Source organism: Sceloporus occidentalis, unplaced genomic scaffold, assembly GCF_023333645.1.
Source record: "Sceloporus occidentalis isolate IW3139 unplaced genomic scaffold, rSceOcc1.0.p SCAF_7, whole genome shotgun sequence".
In the NCBI taxonomy this organism is placed as follows: domain Eukaryota; kingdom Metazoa; phylum Chordata; class Lepidosauria; order Squamata; family Phrynosomatidae; genus Sceloporus; species Sceloporus occidentalis.
The window spans coordinates 67,261,719-67,284,470 of record NW_028316987.1 but is presented as its reverse complement, the minus strand read 5'-3'; the positions used below and the strand labels follow the sequence as shown (position 1 = coordinate 67,284,470).

The following is a 22,752-nucleotide window of genomic DNA, read 5'->3' as shown; positions in this document are numbered from 1 at the left end:
CCTTCGGCTGACTAGAACTGAATAATTTTGAATCGATTCATTTGAAAATGTGAACCACAAGTGGGTTGTTTTAATGCCAGAAAATTACAGAAAATGCGATTGGGGCAAATGTAGTGGAATCATGCTCCCATGTCTAATCAATCTATTGATTCGGGTTGCACACTGATTTATCTGTAAATGGGAATGAGGCCTGGGTTCAAATCTTGACTCAGTCTTAAAACTCAGTGGGTGACCTTTGGCCAGTTGCATGTTGCCACCTTAACCTACTGCACAGGGTTTTTATGAGGGTAAAATGCATGCAATACAAACAATGTGTGTATTTCTGTGCTCCCTGAAGGAAGTGCTGTTATGGAAAATGTGAAATATATGTATTTTAAATATATATTGGAACTCCCTAAAACACTGCAAAGCAACACTGAACTTTGAGACAGGAGGAGCCTGAGGTCTTGGGATACATCTGTGCAGAGCATGGAAAAGTTACTTTTTGGGACTACAAAATTGAGAATTACACAGCTAGAACGGCCAGTGGTTGTGTACCATTTCAGTTGGCAGGTGATCAGGAGATGATGCTTTATCCCTCCGATCTTACATTGTCAACATGCTTTCAGACTTGGCAGTTGGCACTTGCTTTAGCCAATGGGCTTAAGACATTTCCCTCATGCCAATTACTACATGCCATCTGTTTTAATCTCTTCCATTAGAAGAGAGAAACCTCTGATTATATGTTTAAATATATACTGTGTGTATATATATATATATATATATATATATATATATATATATATAAAAAATCGGAAATAATTATCAAAATCTCCGTTACTCACAGTCTGGAATTGACCTTGAAGCATCTACTGTACTGCAAAGTCTTTCCAAGGCACGAGCCACTTGTACACTGGGTGCAGTACTAGGGCATGGAGCATTTTGATAACACAGTCCTTCAGGTAGACTTCCACACACCTGGGGACAGGGGTAGGTATAGGTACAGTAACCCTCCTGCATTGCATCACTTATATGTATAGAATGGGAAGTGTATGAGAAACCGATTTCTCAGTATCCCCCATAACTGCAGTGTGCTGGGATAATGTTGCTTACTGATTGACCTGGAGGTTGAGGAGAAAAAAAAAAAGCTTATGTGTGGAAGGATTACAAATTCTGTGGATTTTTAGTACTCAGATGGAATTCTTGCACTGAGAATTCTTTAATTCCAAGTGGATTTCATTTGCAGCAGGTTCTAGTTGGTGGGTCTTGGAGTTCTAGTAAAAGAAAGCAAGTCCAAAGTAGATGTTGCAAGCCTGATGGTTTGCCCGCCTCCTGTTACAAAGCACAAAGATGATGATATCTCTGTATTTCCATAAAAGACCCTGAAATGCGCTGGATCATCACTATGGCAACTGAGTGTAAAATAATATTGTTCTCCCTAGAAAGCAATTTGAGGTGTATAGATTGAGAACATATGTAAGAGTATGTGGAGGAGCATGTCCTCATGGAGGCTTTTTGATATTCAAAAGGAAGCCTGAGCATGAAAGGGGAGGGGAAGCAGAAAACACAAAGCCAGACTATGTTTTTGCTGCTGTTGTTGCATACAGCCCTTTGCACAAAAAAGAAACAGAAAGCAGTTTCTATATCAATCAGTTACAAGAAAGCAAACACAAGCGCTGATAATTCCTCATACATTTAAATAAATGTTAAAATAACTTTGATAATATATGTGAGATTTGCTTTTTAATTGTGTCAATATACAGAAAATACTGAAACCAATATAATACTGGCTAAGAAAGATTAGTTAATACAGTCAGCCCTCCACATCCAGGGATTCGTTATCCATGGATTCAACAGCCAAAGGCTTAAAAATATTCCCAAAAGATATAAATTCCAAAAAGCAAACTTTGATTTTGCTATTTTATATAAGGGACACTATTTCTCTATACTATTGTATTTAAAGGGACTTCAGTATCCACTGATTTGGATATCCACAGTGAGTCCTAGAACCAAAGTATATGAGTTCTTATATTGGGAGAAAGGTGGTAAATAAGAAAACAACAACAACCAGTAGATACTAAGCCCCCGCTGCATTTACAGTTTTTATTTTCTGTGAGCATGCAGTATTTCAGAATTATTGGTCAGAATCAATGGCTTCAGTTTGTCAGTGTTAGAATTGTGTTACATATCCTCCATCTGGTGGAAGTCTCCAGTGGAGTGCTGGAAGGAGATCTTGTAGGGCACCAGAGCTTTCTGACAGGGAAGGCTACAAAACTACATATCCCAGAAATCCTTAGCATTGAGCCATGGCAGAGAAAGCAATGTCAAAGTGCATTATTTCTGCAGTGCAGATTAGACCTAGGGGCCTTTTAAAAAGAGCTGAAAAGTGGAATAACAGGATTAGTCAAGGTTGTTCCTGACAAATCAGGACAGTTGTCAGGTATACTTATCCATATACCCACTGCATCATGTAAGATGAAATTGTAGTGGGACTACAGAAATTGAGAAAGAAAAAAAATGAGAGAGAGAGAATACATTGTAAAAGCTGAAACCTTTGAACCCTGCAGATAAGTTGAAAGGGAAAACTAGGCCATGTTTCCAAACAATCTCACTTTCCAGCATTAAGTATCTTTAGTGTTTTCATTGAGAATGATACCAGCCTCAAGAGCTGTCCAAATTAATTTTAACATATTTGCACTGGATAAAGTTTTGATGAATGAGTCACTAGTATAGACAAATCCGTTCAGCTATGTTTTTAAATGCTGGCAATGGTTTGTAGATCTGCCTGGTTTCCCCTTGGCAGAGTTAAGCATGTAGTACTAGTGAGCAGCTGATATTTCCTTCATATAAATAGAACAAGCAGATCAGCATTACTTCGTGTTAAAATTACCTTGAGGTTTGCGGGCTAATGCAAGTTTAGAGGAATTAGGACACCCTTTTGCATAAACATACACCTTTTGCAACTGAAAACAACTGCAATATATTTCCCACGCAAGGAGGGAAAAAGACATGGGAGAAACTGTGACACGGGCTGCAGCTGCCAAGCTAATGAAGAAAGCTTTCTTGGAGGCTCTGCAATCAAATGACTACAGAACTGTGGAGGAGTTTTTGATTGAAAAGCAAATAGATGTGGACACGGTGTTTGAAGTGGAAGATGAAAACCTGCTCTTAGCCTCCTACAAACAAGGTAATAACTAGTACTCGCATTTCAGCCTGTGAACTTTTTCATCCAAATTGGCTATTTGCAATATGCTGGTATTTGTGGCCTGGAGGTAACTTACAATGTAACTTACTGGATCAGAGCCTGATTAAGCAGTATGTTCGGTTGTTGTTGTTGTGCATCTTCAACTCATTTCTGACTTATGGCGACCCTAAGGCAAATCTATCATGAGGTTTTCTGGGCAGGATTTGTTCAGAAGAGATTTGCCATGGCCTTCCCCTGAGGCTGAGAGCATGTGACTTGCCCAAGGTCACCCAGTGGGATTCATGGTTGAGCAGAGAATCAAACCCTGGTCTCCAGAGTCATAGTCCAATGCTCAAACCACTACACCACACTGGCTCACATAATAAGTTTGGCACAGAGTACCTTTTATGGGTTGAATTCAGAGGAGTGTTCAGGTGAAAGCCTGAAGAAATAGCAGGGCACCAAAAACATTTAAAGGAGTTGTGCACCACTCCTGTAAATGGTACAAAGACAGTTTTTGCAGCAAAATAGTTGGAATTCTGGGAATCCAAAAAGTATCTTTTATGAGTCCTAGCAAACATACTGTAGAAGATTGAGGCTGAATATGTCTACTTGTTATGAGTTCTTACAACACTCAGGTATACTGAAAGTTTAACCCCACATGGAGATATCCCCCCCCCCCCCCCGCTCACACTATCTTTGAAATATGGGTGAAATAAAATCAGAAGTGGGACAGAATGCATTTGATGTTTATAAGCTATCCTAAAAAGTAATCTCCTTATTGACTTGCCTCAGCTCCTCCCACCAAACAGCACTGACCTGATCTGGTGCAGACACTCGGCTGCATAGCATTACACTTCTTGTCACATTTAAAATAGCTTACTTCAGGAATAAATTTTGGCTGGAGTAGACAGTGGTCTAAAACACACTGCAGAAATAATCCAGTTTAAGACCCTGTCTCAATGCTAGGGAATTCTGGGAACTGTAGTTTCGTGAGACATTTAGCCTTCTCTGTCAGAGAACTCTGGTGCCACAATAAGCTACAGTTCCCAGGATTCCCTAGCAATGCGCTAGGGCAGTTAAAGCAGTCTCAAACTGGATTATTTTTGTAGTGTGTTTTGGACCGGTGATGTTTTAGTTGGAATTTAGTCTACGATGCTTGAACCTGTCTATAAATGTAGAGCTTGGGCAAATTCTGTTTTAACTACAACTTCCAGCTTCCATGCTGGCCATGTTGTCTGAGTATTTTGAGAGCTGTAATTCAAGAACCAATGTGGCATAGTGGTTTGAGTGTTGGATTAGGTTGCTGGGAGACCATGGTTCAAATAGCACTTGGCCAGGAAAACCAAAGAGTAGTCTTGGGCAATTCACATTTTCTCAGCCTCAGGTGGAGGCAATGGCAAACACTCTCTAAACCAACTTGCCAAGAGAAAGCTGTGATAGGTTTTTCTTAAGGTTGCCATAAGTCCGAAATGAATTGAAGGCACATAACAACAGATTCTACAAAGTAGCTTTCCTGAGCCCTTGGTAAATGTTTCTTGGTAAATGTTAGCACAGAGAGAAGATGTATTATCCTGAGGTAAATGCACCCTAATACTGTAGATGAACTAAGTTTGTTTCGTTTCCATGCTATTACCAAAAGGGTGTAGAGGTTTAAGCTGGTGGGAACTACAGGGTGAGTCTCCTTTATGCAGTATTCTGTAATCCAAAATACTCCAAAAACCAAAACTCTTTTCATAGGTGGCAGAGACATCTTTGCTTTTTGATGGATCAGTGTGCACAAATTTTCTTATGTTCAAAATTATTTAAAATATTGTATAAAATTACCTTTAGGCTATGTGTATGTATAGAGATGCAGTGGCTTAGTGGTTAAAATGCCAATTCTGATGATTAGCAGGTTGGCAGTTTGAGGCCCAAGTGCTGCATGATAAGGTGAGCTCCTGTCACCAGTCCCAGCTTCTGTAAACCTAGCAGTTCAAAAGCATGCAAATTCAAGTAGATAAATAGGTACCACATCTCAGTTGAAAGGTAACAGTATTTGGTGCAGTCATGCTGGCCACATGACCAACAAAGCAGTAGTTGGACAACACTGTCTCTTCAGCTTAGTAACGGAGATGAGCACTTCCTCCTACAGCTGATTATGACTAGACATTCATGTCAAGGGACTGCCTTTATCTTTACCTTTATAAGGCATATATGAAACATAAATAAATGTTGTTTTTAGACTTGGGTCCCATCTCCAAGATATTTCATTATGTATGTATATGCAAATGCACGTATTCTAAAATTTTCAAAAGTTTAAAATTCAAATTGCTTCTGGTCCCAAGCATTTTGGATAAGGGATACTCAACCTGTACTTTGTTTCTTGAACCCTGCAATCTACTAACCAGGCCTAAAACAAAATGATGTATGCTTAGAATAACAAAATCCTGACCCCAGAAAACCTGATCTCTGATCTGGCACTCTCTAGATGTACTGACCTATATTATTGTTGTTACTGTTGTGTGCCTTCAAGTAGTTTCCAATTTATGACAACCCTAAGGCAAATCTATCATGATGATTTCTTGGCAAGATTTGTTCAGAAGAAGTTTGCCATTGCCTTCCCCTGAGGCTAAGAGCATGGGACTTGCCCAAGTTCACTCAGTGCTTTTCATGGCTGAGTGGGAAACTGAACCCTGGTCTCCAGAGTTATAGTCCAACACTCAAACCCACTATGCCACACTGGCTCAATATTTCACACTAATCCTAGTCAGCATGGCTGACTAGTCCCACGTCTCAAGGGTGCTAGGTTAGAGGAGACTGGAACAGAATTTAGAAGGAGCAGAATTCAGGGTCCAGAAAAAACAAAAAACAAAAGGTAGTCTCATTAGAAGTGAAAGGATTCCAGTTTCTCTCAGTTCCCAATACATCGGCAGCCTTACATCAACTCCATTTCTGAAGGTATTATAGTCCCCATCTCTTCAGGTGGAGTGATAAAGGAAAGGGGCAGGAGAACCCTATTGTTCAGTTGGGAATTTGTTCAAATTATCTGGATCCAGAAAAATTATCAGTCTCAACTAAAAGGAATTCCAAGGAGACACAGGGTCAGAAGACAGCTGTGCCATCCATATACTTCTTGAATGGATTTGTTACCTGTTGCAATTGGAATTACACCACATGGAGGTGACAGCCATGGTGCAAACCTATGTATCAACTAGACCTCAGTGTACATAGAAACTGTGATGGGACAGTTGTCAACACACACACACACACACCAGTGTTATTGAAATGCAGTTCCCATACCCTGCCATCATGGGCTAGCTCTGATGAGAGCTGCAGTCCAACAACATTTGGAAGGCCACAAAGTGCCCACCCTGATTTATGGGAAGCAACCTCTTTGAGGATGAGACACCAAAAATTTTAAGCAGAGGGAGAGAAAACTTAAGGTATTTCAGAGGATCTTTAGAGTAATTTTCACATTCTCTCTCAACAGTTGCTCTCTTGCTGTTTTTTCTGCCCTCTTTTTGCTCACTGTAAAAAAAAACCCACTCAGAACCCCTCCCCAAGAATGAGGATAAAATGTCTGAATGAATACATAACAGAACATTTGGTCAATTTGGACACCTCAGCAGTGATGGCCTTCCAGGCAACAAGGTGAAACAATCTGATTCAGAGAGCACTGGCAGGAAAGAAAGAGAAATAAAGGCAATGATCTGCTACATCAGGACTTTAAAAGAAAAGTTGTCCCTAGCCATTTGGACTGCTTGGTTCTGCTTGAGGCCAGAGAATGTCTTGAGCTGGTACTATATCCAGGGGTATAGCATTGTCCCCCCCCCCCCCCAAAAGAATTTCAGTCCCACAAATAAAATTTTCCTTCAGTCCCCAAATTTCTTGTGTTGAGAAAATGTGAACATCTTTCACATCAATCTTATATTTGCTGTGTTTACATTCCCTTGATAATTTTGCTTGCTCTCTTTCTTTGGATGTGTAAACTGCATTTCTAAATGCTCAGCCAAAGTTGTAAGTTATTGCAATGCTAGAAATTTGGAAACTAAGGAAATATTTCATAGGGGAGGCAGAATTCTAAATTAGAGTGGCAGTGCTCTAATCCACCCATCCTGTTACGTCCCTGAATATGCCATAGACATGCAATATCTTTAGATCACCCTATAATATTTTCTCCTTATCAGTCAAAGACAACCAATGCATGCATTATGCAGTCTTGTAAATAAGTATGCAAATGTTACTAGCCTGAAAAAAATTCTACCAGACGACTGGATGAGGACAGAAACTCTTTCCCCTCTGAATCCAGCAGAACACTGCATTTCTGTGTTGAATGCAGGGGAGAGTTGAATTGTTCTCTCCATCTCCCATCAGTTGCTTATTTAACCTGCATGGAATTTCTTCATTCCTAAAGCTCTGTAGGCATAAGAGATTTGGATGTATGGTTGAGTGAGCACTGCTCTCTGACTCTGGATTAGTGTGAAATTTTTTATATTACTAAAATAAATTGAACTGAATTATTTGGTCATTTTAGAGTATAGATTAGAATCATAGAATTGGAAGAGACCTCAAGGTTTCATCAAGTCTAACCCCCTGCCATGCAGGAATTCACAATTAAGGCACTCTTGACAGATTATTATGTGGCCTCTTCTTCAAAACCTACAAAGAAGGAGACTCCACCACTCTCCAAGGCAGCACAGTCAAACAGCTCTTGCTTTCAGAAAATTCTTCCTCATGTGGGATCTGTTTTCCTGTAGTCTGAATCCATTGCTCTGTCTTAGTCTCTGGAGCAGCAGACAACAAGCTTACTTGTTCCTTCTTCCATATGACATCTTTCAAAGAATAAATCCATTGAAACTAATGGGACTACACTTCCATTTCAGTCCTTCTGTCCTTTCACATGACTAAATTTGGATCCAACCCTATTAAATTCAGTGACTTAATTTATATTCCACACTCCCAATCCACAGAGGCTAGTACTTGTACTAAGTAATCACTAGTCATGGATTAGCAGCAATCCTTTAACAGTTCTTCATGCGTAGTTTTTTCTTCTTCTTTAAATCAGGGTATTGGCTGCCCAGTTATAAAATGCAACATTCATGGGCAACTGGACTACATTTATCTGTCCTGTATGGGCATCTGGAGAGCCTGAGGGTCCTGTTGAAGCACAAAGCGACCATCAACTGTAGACCAAATGGGAAAGCAGCAATCCATATCGCTTGTGAAGTGGCTAATTTGGATTGTGTCAAGATACTTTGCAGCCATGGAGCAAAAATGAATTGCTATTCATTGAGTGGGCTTGCTCCACTGCATTATTGTACGACAAAGATATCCATGCCTTGTGCACAACAGTTAATCTGGAAAGGTAAGATCAGTTGATGACATCTGTGTTGGACATGAGTATTCTTCTATTGGGTGTGTGTGAAGGTAGACATGGAAAATAATATTCCAGAGAGTGTTTAGTTTTGCCTTCTTCCCAGTTCCTTCAAAATACAGGAAAGTTCAACATAGGTGTCAAAATCAAGTAACCTGCCACTGCTTTTCAGTTTCATCCTAAAATGAAACAATTATTTAATGTGTATTTTCTGCAGTAGTATTCACTGTTAAGATGGAAGTTGCAATCCTTTGAGTTTCTTACACATGCATAAATTCCCCTATAGAAGCAGTTAGTTGAATACTCCCGCTTCCCCAGCTCAGAACAGTCATATTCAGTTCAAGGTTATGGATGTAGAGTTGTGCAGGCAGTGCAGTTGCTTGCATGCACATTGGGTTGCTCAAACTTTCAATTCATCAAGGAGAACACATTGCACATCTGCTGTATAGTTTCATGAATGTCTCAATGAATGTCCCAATTTCAGTCTTCTTCTCACTTTCTTCTTCACCCTCAGGTTACTTCAAATCATTGCAAACTGAGTTCAAAGTGTAAAAGCACTCAGTTAACTAAACAGGGGGGAAAGACAGGACAGGGTGGAATCTTGCTCTTCCCTATAGGCTTAGGTAAAAGCAAACTACTGCAGCCTCTCTTAGCTTTTATATTCTTCTTCATTAATAACTGTTGTCATCTTAACCACACTCTGATGTTGCTTGACCATACATGTCCTGGTTTTCATCTGTGAAATGTTGGAGTGTATGCATCATTCCAAAACATATGCAAATGTTGCTGATATTGTTCCACTGAAGACATCATGACAAAAAGGATGGCACACTGCTTGCAGAATAAACTTTTTTCTCCTATATAACCCACTCTTTCCCTAGTTTGCTGCTCTCCAGACCCTGGACAACTAAGCAGATTAGTTTGTCAACTAAAATGACAGGAATAATTGCCTAAAATTTGTTTAAACCACTGTCTGCCCTAATTTAAACAATATCTTTCAATATTCACTTCAGTTGCGCTTTACACCAAAACAGTCTAGTTTTTAAATCTCCCCTTTCAAAGTAGATCACAAATCCCTTTAGGATGAACACTTTAAGGCATTTTCCATCCTGAAAATAGGTCACTTGGAATGTGTCATTTTAGCTTACATTGCATTTTGCAAGAGTACCATGGACTTTTCTATGATTCCCCATAGTAATAATCTTAGTCCTGCTGTCAACTTTATTACCTTCACAGGAAATAAGAATGACACTATACATTTATCCTTCTACCAAATGTAATTATGTGCATCTTTGAGTGGAGGAAAAACCACAGAGTAATAGCAAATGTTGCCAAAATATAAGAATTCATCATTTTAAAATCCATTCTATCTTCCTGCCAGCTCTAATTTTAAAAGTATAGATTTAGTATCCATATGATTAAGTGTGCATGTTTCCTTCTGTTTGCATAATTGCTTTGAAATGTATACATGAATAGAATCTTCTATTCCTCCAGGATATAAATCAACTAGGAAACAAAATTGTACTGTTTTTTCACTATAAGAAGAGAATATTTTGAAATCTGAAAATCCCACGCTAACAACCTTCCAGTCAAAATTATCTTTAAATGCTCAGTACTCAAATGACTCAAGACCATATTTTTGCTCACATTGTGCAATCTCAGTGGCATTACATTCAGAACTGGCCCTGAAGGAATGGACAGGATGGTAACCCCCTTCTCCCGCACATACATTTCACATAGTGAAATCAACTGGACAGTTTAATCTTTTATTGTTATTGGTAATTGGCCTTGAGTTGGCCCCAACTCATGGAAACCCTGTGGATGAGACATCTCCAGTCTCTACAGGGGAGTCCTCCACTGCTCTGCTTAGGTCTTGTGGATTCATGTCAATGGCCTCCCTAACTGAGTCTTGTCATTGAGTATGTGGTCTTCCTCTCTTTCTACTGCCTTCCATCTTTCCAAAAATTATTGTCTATTTGAGTGAGTTCTTATGATGGGACCAAAGTATGATAGCCTCAGTTTTGTCATCTTAGCTTCCAGGGAGAGTTCTGGTTTGATCTATTCAATGACCTTTTTGTTTTTCTGTTCATGTTGTCCTCAGCACTCTTTGCAAGCACCAAAACTCAAATGAATTGATTTTTTCTTATCTGGTTTTTTTCCCCAGTGTCCACCTCTCACATCCTTACATGATGATGGACAATACAATGGTTTGGATAATTCTGATTTTAATGCTCAGTTGTATGTCTTAACTCTTTAGGATCTTATCTAGATTATTTTTATAGCTGCCCTTCCCAATTCCTAGTCTTTTTATTTCTTGGCTGTAGTCTCTAGTCTGATCAATGTTTGATCAGGAATAAGGACTGTAGGAGGGATGATTTTGAAAATGTTTGACCTGGTAATTAATTTTTTATGTTGCATTAGTAATAATGAGATAAATTCAGACCATAATTCCAGTATTCAGGCAAGATACAGAACTGTGGGATCTGTCCCTTTTGCTGGTGTACATATAAATATTGTCCACTAGATGGGAGTGTTGCTTCAACTAAAATATAAATGAATACTGAGATATCTGTGCAAACTCTTCTGTATAGTTCTTGCATTGTACATAATTCAAAATCCATGGTACATATGATGCTTATGCTGTTATGCTGCATGTACAATTGTGAGGGATTGCCTCAGGCAATTCAGCTCGTCCAAAATCAATCCAAGACTGTTGACTTTAGGGCTAGTCTCAATGTAAGCATACTATACTAATTGGGGCAAATTTTCACACATTCGTATTGATGGTTAATTGTTTTCATTTTTCTGTGCAAATCTGAATCTATTTATCTGCCTTCTGCTGAAAATGTACAGTGAAGCAGATGGACAGCCACACCTGTGATGATGCATATTTCTACTAATTTCAGAGGATATGCCAGTTAAAACTGAGTTTTCCTCTGAGTTGAAGGAACTTTTTATGGGGCGGGAGAACAAAAAGCCTCAAATCCTGGAAATCGTTTGGGGTCAGATCACATTCTATCTGACTGTAATAGATATGTACTGGGAGGCAGGTAGGAAATGTTGGACTCCATTAAACTGGATCAGTTTGAGTTGGTTAGTACCGATGATGTGGACAAGATCCTTGGAAGCGTTCGGAAGACAACCTGCTCCCTCGATCCCTGTCCCTCATGGCTAGTGGCTCAGGGGGGACTGGTAGTAACTTCGCTGTTACACCGGATCATAAATACATCTCTGAGGGATGGGCAATTTCCATCCAGCTTGAAATTGGCCACTGTAAAACCGCTGCTAAAAAAGCCCTCCCTCGACCCCCTGATGCATAATAATTATCGGCCAGTATCGCTATTGCCATTTCTGGGGAAGGTGATCGAGAGGGCAGTTGCAATCCAGCTTCAATCGATCTTGGATGAAACGGATTATCTGGACCCATTTCAAACCGGCTTTCGGGCGGTTTACAGGGTTGAGACGGCCATGGTCGCCTTGGTCGATGATCTCCGTCTGGGCATCGACAGGGGAAGCGTGTCCCTGTTGGTGCTCTTGGACATCTCAGCGGCTTTCGATACCATAGACCATGGTATCCTTCTGGAGCGCCTAGCAGAGGTGGGAATTGGGGGCACTGCGCTCCAGTGGTTCTGGTCCTACCTCTCTGGGAGGTTCCAGATGGTGCAGCTGGGAGACGTGTGCTCCAACAAGAGGGCCCTTACAACTGGGGTCCCTCAAGGAGCCATTCTGTCTCCCATGCTTTTTAACATTTACATGAAACCGCTGGGAGAGATCATCCGGAGACATGGGGCGTGGGGTTATCAGTACGCTGATGACACCTAAATAGCTTTCTCTATGTCTCCGACTGATGCAGTGACTGAGAATGGTGTCTCTCCTCTCGTGGCCTGTCTGGAGTCGGTAATGGGCTGAATGAGGGAAAACCGACTCAGTCTGAATCCAGAGAAAACAGAGGTACTTGTGATAGGTTCCCCTGGTCCAGGAATGATGGTGGTTCCACCTGTCCTGAACAGGATCACGCTTCCTGTGAAGGACTCCGTGCGCAGTCTGGGGGTGCTTCTTGATTTGTCGCTTCACCTTACAGCTCAGGTGGATGCAACGGTCAAGAGCACCTGCTATCAGCTTCGGCTTATTCGCCAGCTGCGCCCATACCTGGCCCAGAGGGACCTTGAAACGGTAGTACACGCTCTGGTAACCTCTCGATTGGATTTCTGCAACGCGCTCTACATGGGGCAACCCTTGTACCACACCCGGAAGCTACAGATGGTACAGAATATGGCAGCCAGACTGGTCACTGGTACTTCCAGGGCCAGTCATATTACACCTGTACTTAAAGATCTACATTGGCTGCCCATTCGCTTCCAGGCACAATACAAGGTGTTGGTGATAACCTATAAAGCCCTACATGGCTTGGGCCCAGGATACCTGGAGGACCGCCTCTCCCCATACATTCCGCCCTGCACCCTCAGAACATCTGGGCAGCAACTACTGAGGGTCCCAGGGGCTAGACTAGCCTCCACAGCAAGGAGGTCATATACCATCGTTGCCCCGGCCCTCTGGAATACGCTGCCCATAGAGCTCCGCTCAGCCACCTCCCTGGCTCAGTTCAGGAGGGAGCTAAAAACCTTCCTGTTCTGGCTAGCGTTCCCTGAATCAAGCTCCTGCTAGTCTTCCCCCCCAACCTTCGACAGCGATGGTATCTGGTTGATGGGGTTTTAATATTGGTTTTAATATTGTTGTTTGATATATGTATATGTATTTTTATTGTACTGAAATCTGTTGTTCACCGCCCTGATCATTGGAAGGGCGGTATACAAATAAAATTTTTATTTATTATTTATTATTTATGTGTAGACTAGCCCAAAGACTGGATGATATAGTGTTATAGTCTGTACTTTTTGATCTACACTGGCTCTCAAGCCATTATAAGCCCAGTTTAAAGTGCATAGTGTTTAGAGAACTAAATAGTTTGAAGCCAGGTTTCCTGAAAGGGACTTCCTGGGCTCACATATATCCAGACCTTTGTACAGAATTCATAGAGTTGGAAGAGAGATCAAAGGCTATCAAATCCAACCCCATGCCATGCAGGAACATACAATCAAAGTACCTCTGTTAGATGGCTATCCAGCCTCTGTTTAAAAACTTCCAAAGAAGGAGACTCCATCACACACCAAGGCAACATATTCCCCTGTCAAACAGCTCGTACTGTCTGGAAGTTCTTCCTAAAGTTAAGGTGGACTCTCTTATCCTGTAATTTGAATCCACTGCTCTGTGTCCTAGTTTTTGGAGCAGCAGAGAACAAGCTTGCTCCATCCTCAATTTGTCATCCCTTAAAATATTTAAACAGAGCTATCATATCACTTCTTAACCTTTTCTTCTACAGGCTAAACATACCCAGCTCCCTAAGTCACTCCTTATAGTTTCCAGACCCTTCACCATTTTTGTTGCCCTCCTCTGTACATGTCCCTCTGTAAATTTACTTAATTTTAACATGGTGGTTTTGTGGCATTGTGGTTCCTGAAGTAAATCTTCTAAGCTCTGTATAGACTTTAATATTATCGTCTGAGACCCTTCTACAGGTGCTTTCCTCATGTGAAATGGAACAGTAGATTACCAGGAAGAGAGGGCATTTTCAGTAATGGCACCCTGTTTGCAAAGTGCCCTGCCCAGAGAGTCTTGCTTGGTGCTTCCACTAAGGCCTGTTCAGGGACAGGTAAAGACTTCATAATTTTCTCAGGTGTCTAAATGCTCTGCTGCATTAATGCTTATTGTAGTTGTTGTTGTGTGCCATCAAGTCATTTGCGATTTATGGCAACCCTAAGGTGAACTATCATGCAGTTTTCATGGCAAGACTTGTTCAGAGGAAGTTTGCCAGTGCCATCCTCTGAGGCTGAGAGCATGTGACTTGCCCAAGGTCACCCAATAGGTTTCATAGCTGAGCTGGGAATTGAACTCTGGTCTGTAGAGTTCCCTGAACTACAGCACTTAGAGCTCTTCAGGAGAGAATTCTAAGTATCTCACCAAACTACAAATCTTTAGATTCCTTTTGATACAGCCATCACACTTAAAGTGGTATGAAACTCTTATAACTGTGCAGTGTAGATACTGGATTCAGCATGTACATCTTATTAGCAAGTGTCCCAACTGTCCCCTTTCCTTCTAAATAGGTGCAGATGTGAATATAAGAACAAACAATCAAGATGAAGAAACTCCCCTCCATACTGTTGCTCGTTGTGGCATCCCCGAAATGGTGGCCTTTTATGTGGAGCATGGTGCTGTGGTTGATTGTGGAAATGCCCACAGAGAAACGCCACTGGCTTGTGCAGCGTACTGGGCTCTTAATGGTAGAGAACAGACCTACAGCACAGATCACCACTTGATCTGTAGGATGTTGCTTGACTATCAAGCTGATGTCAATTCACGAGATGAGGATTTCCGGACTCCTCTCCACAAGGCTGCCTGGAACTGTGACCACATACTGTTGGACATGTTGCTTGAAGCAGGAGCAGAAGCCAACCTCATGGATGACAACGGGTGTGCTCCTTTGCAGTACGTCCTGAAAGTGACAGGGGTGCGGCCCAGTGCCCAGCCTGATCTTTGTTACCAGCTGCTTCTAAATTATGGAGCTGCCAGGATATATCCACCACAATTCCATAAGGTGAAGGAAAAAATTAAAACATGGTGTACATGTGCATTTGTTTAGATGGGAAATGAGAAATGGCCTGATGGAGGTTAGGGTTCTTCTGCCTTTTTGAACAGATTGAAAAACCTGGCCCAGTTCAATCCAGCTAATTGATTTCAGAACATCCAACCTGGCAGAGGCTCTTTGGTTTGCAAAATGCTCTTGCAAGTCTTCATAAGAGTTCTGCCATCTGGGTCTCATAGAGCTGGATCATAGGTCAGTGGTTTTTCTTTCTAGATCTGATTGCATGCTGTTTTGCATATTAAGTTGTGTGCAAGGAGGGGGAGACATGTACCTTTAATGGCTGATGAGGGAAGGAATGCCTTTTTCATCTTCAGCATGTGCACTTGGGGATACACACCATATGGGATAAATATGAGGGTTTAAGAAACATTAACATTCTATGATTAGGTGGCAACTAGTTCCATAAAAGCAGTTACCCTCTTTTTAATATTACTAGTAATATTATTATTATAATTTCAGGATGCCACATTTTTTTAAAAAAATCCATATAGAATGACTTAAGGTTCCTCCCCCCTGCCCAATATTGTCATCCTAAAAAAACGTAGGATAACATGTGTTGAGAAGAATTTTAGCCAGATGTGTGAGTTTTTTAATCTGCAAAAGAATCCCATAGTATCATGGGAAAGAAAATCATCACTGATACTTCAAATTTTTCAAATGCAGGCTTTCATTTGCCAAACTGGGCATTCGGGTTTTTCATGTTACAACTACTGATCTGCAAAGCAATACATAATGATTCCATTATCAGAAATCACATATAGGGCATAACATATGCGCTTAAGCTAAATTGGGACCAAGTGCATGGATTTGTGTACAATTAAGATGTGGGGAATAAGTGGGTATCTAATTGATTGATTAATTAATTAATATCCTGCCTTTCTTCCAATGTGGGTTCCAAGACAGCATTAAGAAAAAGTTTAAAACAGCATTAAAATACACTTTAAAATAATAAAAACACTACATTTAAATGATTATCTGCCACATACACTAAAAGCCAAAAACTTCCTTAAATAAAAGGGTCTTTACCTGCTGGGTGGAAGACAGCTGGAAAGGGGCAAACCAGGAAAGAGAATAACTCTCATAGCTCACAACTTTCATAACTCTCTATATTTTCACCAGATGTGCCTAGGATGTGGTGGAAATGAGGGAAAGCCATCCTCTCCAGATCATTGAGCATGGGCAGGGTCAAACAGTGAGATAGTCCCCCCCCCCCCAAATAGTCTGGACACAAGCCATGTAGGGCTTCAAAGGACATAGCCAGCATTTTGAATTCTGCCCAGAAATTGTTTGACAGATAGAAATCAAAGCGTAAACTGGAATGGAACAGAAGGAACAGAAATTGAGACCTGGCCAGAGACCTCTGCTAGAGGCTAGCACGAAAAGAGGCCAAAATTCTGACAATTGAAAGAAAGGGAAGGATCCAAGAATGAGAACAGGTTATGAACACATATGTAGCAATGCATGATAGTATGGGTCTTGCAAGCCATCTTACGGGAAAAAAAATAAAGCTTCACACAGGCCTTTTCTGCAAGGTCCAAAAAGCCCATTCTCTCCCCCCCCCCCCCCCCCCCCGTTCTGGCATCATCCTATTTGGACAATGCACAGCCCAAACCTCGGTTCTAGTGCAAGCAGCATGGATGATGTTTGGCACATTCAGAACTGGGATGTACTGTAACACCATTTTAAAAATTAAAAGAACCTCTTACACCGGGAAGATCCAGAGACCTCTGTACCTGAGCATGTCTGCATGAATTTTCTGCTGAGCTGCCTTGCATGTCTGTTGATGTCATCAGTTGCTCAGTATGAAATCAGAATGAGGCGCTCAGCCATATGATCATTGCTGAGCACCTTGTCCTGACCTCACACCAAGCAACCTGTGGTGAACATGTCGGGTGGCTCAGTGGGACATCTGTGCAGATAGCCATCCTGGTGTGGGAACAGAGGGCAGATAACTAGGGGAGGGCAAGACAGCTCTGGGAACAGGATACTCCATGCATACAGGGCCATAGAGAGAATATTATCAAAGTAATAAATTCTACCCCAGGTTCTGTACTTACTTGGCAAAGCATGTATGCACAGACCATCATTCCAGGTGAGCTTTCATAGAACTCCAGCTAAATGCATTCTGGTGAGGGCCAGTGTGGTGTAATGGTTTGAGCATTGGACTAGGACACTGAGAGACCAGGGTTTGAATCCAGTGGGTGACCTTGGGGAAGTCATACTCTCTCAGTCTCAGAAGATGGCAATGGCAAACCCTCTCTGAAGAATCTTGCCAAGAAAACCTTGTGATAGGGTTGCCATGAGATGGAAACGACTTGAAAGCACACAACAACAGCAACAACAACAAAAAGTTCATTCTAGACGTATTTCCATGCTTGTCTATTACAGGAAAATCCAAAATGGACAAATTTTAATTTAAAAAAATGTTTCCAGAGAAGAGAACTGGAAAGATCCAGTACAGTATTTATGTTTCCTGCATGTACCATCAGTTAATCTGCACCCATGTTGGAGAAGCAAAGGGACATGTTACTGTACTGTAGAGCAAGGAAGGGACTATTTCAAAGAGAAGGTATTCTCTAGTGAACATGTCAATTCCAATGGGTTGTAAATATTTCTGTTGGCAGGTTTTGCAGGCTTGCTACTCTTACCCAAGAGCAGTTGAGGTGATTGTGAATTCATATGAGCACATCAAGGCCACAGCAAAATGGAGAGCAGCTATACCTGATGATGTTTTTGAGGTAAACGTTTAAAGCTGACTTTTGTGACTGATGGTAAATGCATTGGTAACATCTCCTATATTGGAACTTAACTCCGCAGCTGTAGATGTTTAGTAGGGGATAGATGTTGGCAAACAGCCTGCTTGCTAGTGGGAGAAAAACTGAAGGCACATGGAAGACTTTCAAAGGGTTCAGTGTGGAGGCCCAGTGGATCTGTGAACCACTCCTCTTAAGGGTGCACTGTAGAAATAATGCACTGTGACACCACTTTAAGTGCTATAGCTTCATCCTATGGAACCATGGGATCTGTAGTTTTACAAGGTCTTTAGCCTTCTCTGCCAAAGAGTGTAGGTGCTTCACAAAACTACAGATCCCAGGATTGTGTATGATGGAGCTATGGGAGTTAAAGTGGTGTCAAACTGCACCACAAGAGCCCTCCCTTCATCCACCATCTTGAGGGAGAGAGAGGCAGGCTAGCTCCACCAGGCCTGCCTGGAAGAAGATGAGCCCTCCCTTCAGCCACCATCTGCCTTGGTCCAGGCTTCAGAGGGAGAGAGGAATGTTGGACCTGATCCCCTCCCCCCCTCACCATTCCCTTCTCCTTTTGTGTCATGTCTTTTAGATTGTAAGCCTGAGGGCAGGGAACCGTCTATTATCCCCTCTGTTGTAAACCGCTCGGATTCCCAGTGATTGGGCGGTATATAAATAAATCCTATTATTATTATTATTATTATTATTATTATTATTATTATTATTATTTCTACAGTGTAGCTGCACCCTGAGAGAATGCAATTCAGAGTCAATCAGTTCTTTTTGTTTCCAATACTTTCAAAATAATTTTTCTGTTTCATTACAGCAATAGTTTGCAACCTTTGATCTTCCTGATGTTTGGGATTTCCTGGCCATTGGCCATTTTGACTGGGACCTCTGGAAGCTGAAGTCCAAAACACAGAGGAGCAAAGGTTGAAAACTACTACATTATAAGGAAGGGAGGCAGGCAGGAAGGAGAGCTCACTCCATTACAAGAGAAGAAATGTTTATCAAAGGGGACAGTCAAGCCAATTCTAAATCCAATAGGTTTCAGTAAAGCTTTTGCTTATTTCTTATTATTGAAATCCAATAAATTAAAAAATGCTTAACTTTTGCAAGGTTGCACTGCATGTTAGGTGAGAGTTAAACAAAATATTAGTACTTTACTTGAGAAAACAACTCTATTCTCACAAGGTGCAGTCATGGTCCAATTTGTGGAGGCAGGTGCTTGTTTAATGCTTTATGTATTAAACGGTAGTTTAATCCTTTTTTTTTTTTTTAGTTTTTGTGTTATAGATTATTTCAGCAATATTGCTTTAATGATCAGAGTAAGCAGTCGTGGCCACTCCAGCCACGATTGCACCAGGATTGCGGCAACCACACGGCCCACTCCTTTTTGGACGAGATCACAGAATCAGAGTGGCTTCCAGCCACTTTGGAGGCATGTTTCATTTGAACGCCATGCCCTGTCTGGGAGAAAAGCGAGATATACATTAAATTAAATTGAATTGAACACAATGCTGAACTATGGTTTAATTCAAGGATTTGTAATCTACACTCTTTAAACCACATACGGCTTTCACCCTAATTTCATGCACTTTCAACTTAGGTCCAAAACACACTGCAGAAATAATCCAGTTTGAGACATCTTTAACTGCCCTGGCTCAATGCTAGAGAATTCAAGGAATTGTAGTTTTGTGACACATTTAGCCTTCTCTGTCAGAGAGCATTGGGACCATAATAAATTACTATTCACAGAATTCCCTAGCTCTGAGCCAGAGCAGTTAAATTGGTCTCAAACTGGATTATTTCTGCAGTGTTTTGGGCCCAAAACACACATTCCAAATAAAGCGGCTTCTGGCCACTGGGGGCATGGCATTCAAACAATGCATGTCCCCAAAGTGGCTGGAAGCTGCTCTGATGCTGTGATCCAGTTCTTTGGACCAGATCAAAAAGAAGCTGGAATAATCTAGCTCTTGGTGGAAGCTGGCTTGGGATCACAACAGTGGCCTGCTTTGGAAGCAAGCCATGCAGGTGCCGCAATCCTGATGCAATTGCGGCTGGAGTGGCCACCCACCTGCTTTGTCCCTTGGACCCTAGTCTCAAAAGCAATCAATTCAGAACTCTGAGAAGAATAATCTGCTGGGTGGAAAGGAAGACCAAGGAGTGAACATGGAGTGAATATGGGACTCCATAGAGGGGTGCAGGGTCTTAGAGAGAGAGAGAGAAAAGAGGTTGGTCGCACCCAGTTTTAACTGTAGCCCCACCTATTTCTGGCATCATGCCTCTGATTATGCCCTGAAGAAAGGGGTGGGCAACTATGGGGGGACCCCCTGAAGAGCCACTTTGGTGCCCCAGAAGACAAACTTTGCAGGGCTTCACCTTCTGCTTTATCTCTCCCTACAAAAAACAAAAACCCTTGTATTCAGTTTTAAATAAACAATAGAAAATTGCCCCCAAATGCTCCTAATTCTCTCTAGGGGGGCATTTCCACCACATTTTTTGGCCTCCCTGTGGATATTTAACTACCAACACCACAGTGCCCCCCTCTATATTCCTCAAGATCCCCAGGAACAGAAAATATTTCTTTCATTTAAAAAATTGTGTACAGGTAGGCCAAGGATGCTGGGGGTGCACTGAAATTATCCTCCAAGAAAACTAGCCCTTGGAGCCCACAGACTACACATGTAACCCACAATCTGCACCTTATAAAGTGTGAAATGACCTGGAGGCTTAAAATGATTGGCTACTACATTCCCATTTATGGGTTTCAATGAAACAAAGCTGTAATTATGGGGAAATATTGCAGTGGGTACCTGGAAGATCATGACATATTTTCTCCAGCACATAGTAGAAAGATATTGATCATAAGAATATTTTTGTTTTCTCTTTGCAGATGCACAGAGATTTCTACGAATCTCTTTTTGATGCCTGTGTGAACACGCCAAGGTCACTCAAACATTTAGCGAGATGTGCTATTCGGAGAACATTGTTCCACAGATGCTACAAAGTGATCCCTTCACTTTTTATTCCAGTGACACTAAAGAATTATTTACTTTTACAACCAGAAGGAATAATATACTAAGCTTCATTGGGGATAATTGCCAGCCACCTAATACTGTAGTACTGGAGTGTATTTACATGAAAAATGTAATAAACCAAGTTTTCAATGACAACTTTGCCTGTAATTGGAGCATGTGGCCAAAATTGTAAACAAAGGACCCAACTGGATATAGCTCTGGGTAATATAAAGCGCTTGGATACAGAGCTATTTTATAATACGTTTCTTTCCCAGCTCATGTTGTAGAACAATACATGGAACTGGAGGAAAAGAATTTGATCAATCCTTCCACCTGCTTTCAAGTTTATATGATTACTATGTTACATATATCCATGCTTGAAAAGTCTTTAAAAATGACTCTGCAGAAGGAATATAATGAAAGACTGATGTGATCAAAAGACCATAATGTTATTTGAATAACCATTGGAATCCACATGATCTTCAGGTGTGGATCCCTGTGTAGCTCAAAATGCACCACTCATGCACAAAAGAAAAGTCAGCATGTTTGTGGGAACCCCAAGATGTGTAGACCTATTCCCTTCAAAAAATCTAGAAAGAGATGGAGAAGCTCCAAAGTGCCCAATGGAAATTGAGCATACCTTTAATGATGACTGAATATATTCAGTGGCCATAGACTATTGTTGACTGAATATACTCATATATACTTAATAGGGGGCAGAGCAAGGGAATGTAACAGAACAGAAATCAGTAGTGGCTGTTGGCTCCTGTATCAGTGGGACAGTGGCTCCACTACAGGTGTTAATCCAGATTTTAAAGTTGTTATTCAGTATGCTGAGCTCTATCTCCAAAATAAGTTCAACACCTTGAAAAGTTGCTTAAAGACTAGGCAAAATCTGGGAAGGATTCACCAGCCCACTGACATGGGAACCACCAGCTACCATGGAATGGAATGGAGTATCCTTGAAAAGGACATAGCTGGCTCACTAGTACTCTGACAAAGAGTACTACACACAGCAATATTTTGTTAGAAGCCCTTCTTTTTGCTAATGGCTAGCCTGAAATATTTTTACTTAAAAATAATGACACAAGAGTAATATAGTATGTGAACTCTTTTGTATATGAATTGTATTCTTCACTCTATCAGTCCTATCAGATGGCCACATTAAAAAAAATGCTGCTTTTTTAGACTACAGCTTCCAGATTCTCTTATGTGGGCTGAAAGAGAAGTTGTAATGTAAATAAAAAAATTAACTTTCTATAGTTCTTTCTTGCTGTATTATCATGAGGGATGTGTAGATGAGATGAATGGCTGCAGACAGTCAGTAAAGTTGCCAGTTCAGCACCATTCCAGGCATTAGGCATCAAGTTGCCACCACATTTGCTCAGAGATAGTTGTTTAAACACACACACACCTTATTTACCAGTTTGGAAATTAAGACTTACCTAAAGGGACTGTTTCCAGATCGAGGTAAAAAGAAAGAATGAATCCTTTTTACTTATTTAGGGAGATGGGATTTCATCCAGGCTACATGCTTCTCTAGCCAGAAGATGAATGGAGAGCAGAATGGTGGGTGAACCCTGATGATACAATGACTGGAAGGGAAGACTGAAGCTAACTAAATACATATACTACCAGAAAGTCCTTGCAAGTAATTAAGCTTTGCAAATTGTAGCAAGCTGCTGCGGTATTAGCTGAGCTGGAAGTTTGAGCACAGTCCTCTCTTCTTGCCTGGAGCTGATCCTACCAAAACTGGAGAATTT

The 22,752-nt window shown here is 41.2% G+C and overlaps 1 protein-coding gene across 1 annotated transcript; it reads left to right on the top strand.

Annotated features, from left to right (window-relative positions):
- Positions 1-2,888: 2,888 nt before the first annotated feature.
- Positions 2,889-21,185, top strand: LOC149309877 (ankyrin repeat and SOCS box protein 4-like). The gene is made up of 5 exons (XM_089531383.1): positions 2,889-3,166; positions 8,211-8,510; positions 14,684-15,174; positions 17,847-17,960; positions 20,866-21,185. Exons 1-5 carry the CDS (start codon positions 2,989-2,991, stop codon positions 21,052-21,054), a joined length of 1,272 nt encoding a protein of 423 aa, XP_089387509.1. The 5' UTR covers positions 2,889-2,988; the 3' UTR covers positions 21,055-21,185.
- Positions 21,186-22,752: the final 1,567 nt, after the last annotated feature.

Excerpts from the sequence above, each read along its gene's own strand:
- LOC149309877 (XM_089531383.1), top strand. The coding sequence starts at position 2,989 with ATGGGAGAAACTGTGACACGGGCTGCAGCTGCCAAGCTAATGAAGAAA. Across the intron at positions 15,175-17,846 it reads ATCCACCACAATTCCATAAG|GTTTTGCAGGCTTGCTACTC; the intron begins GTGAAGGAAAAA and ends TTCTGTTGGCAG. Across the intron at positions 17,961-20,865 it reads TACCTGATGATGTTTTTGAG|ATGCACAGAGATTTCTACGA; the intron begins GTAAACGTTTAA and ends TTCTCTTTGCAG.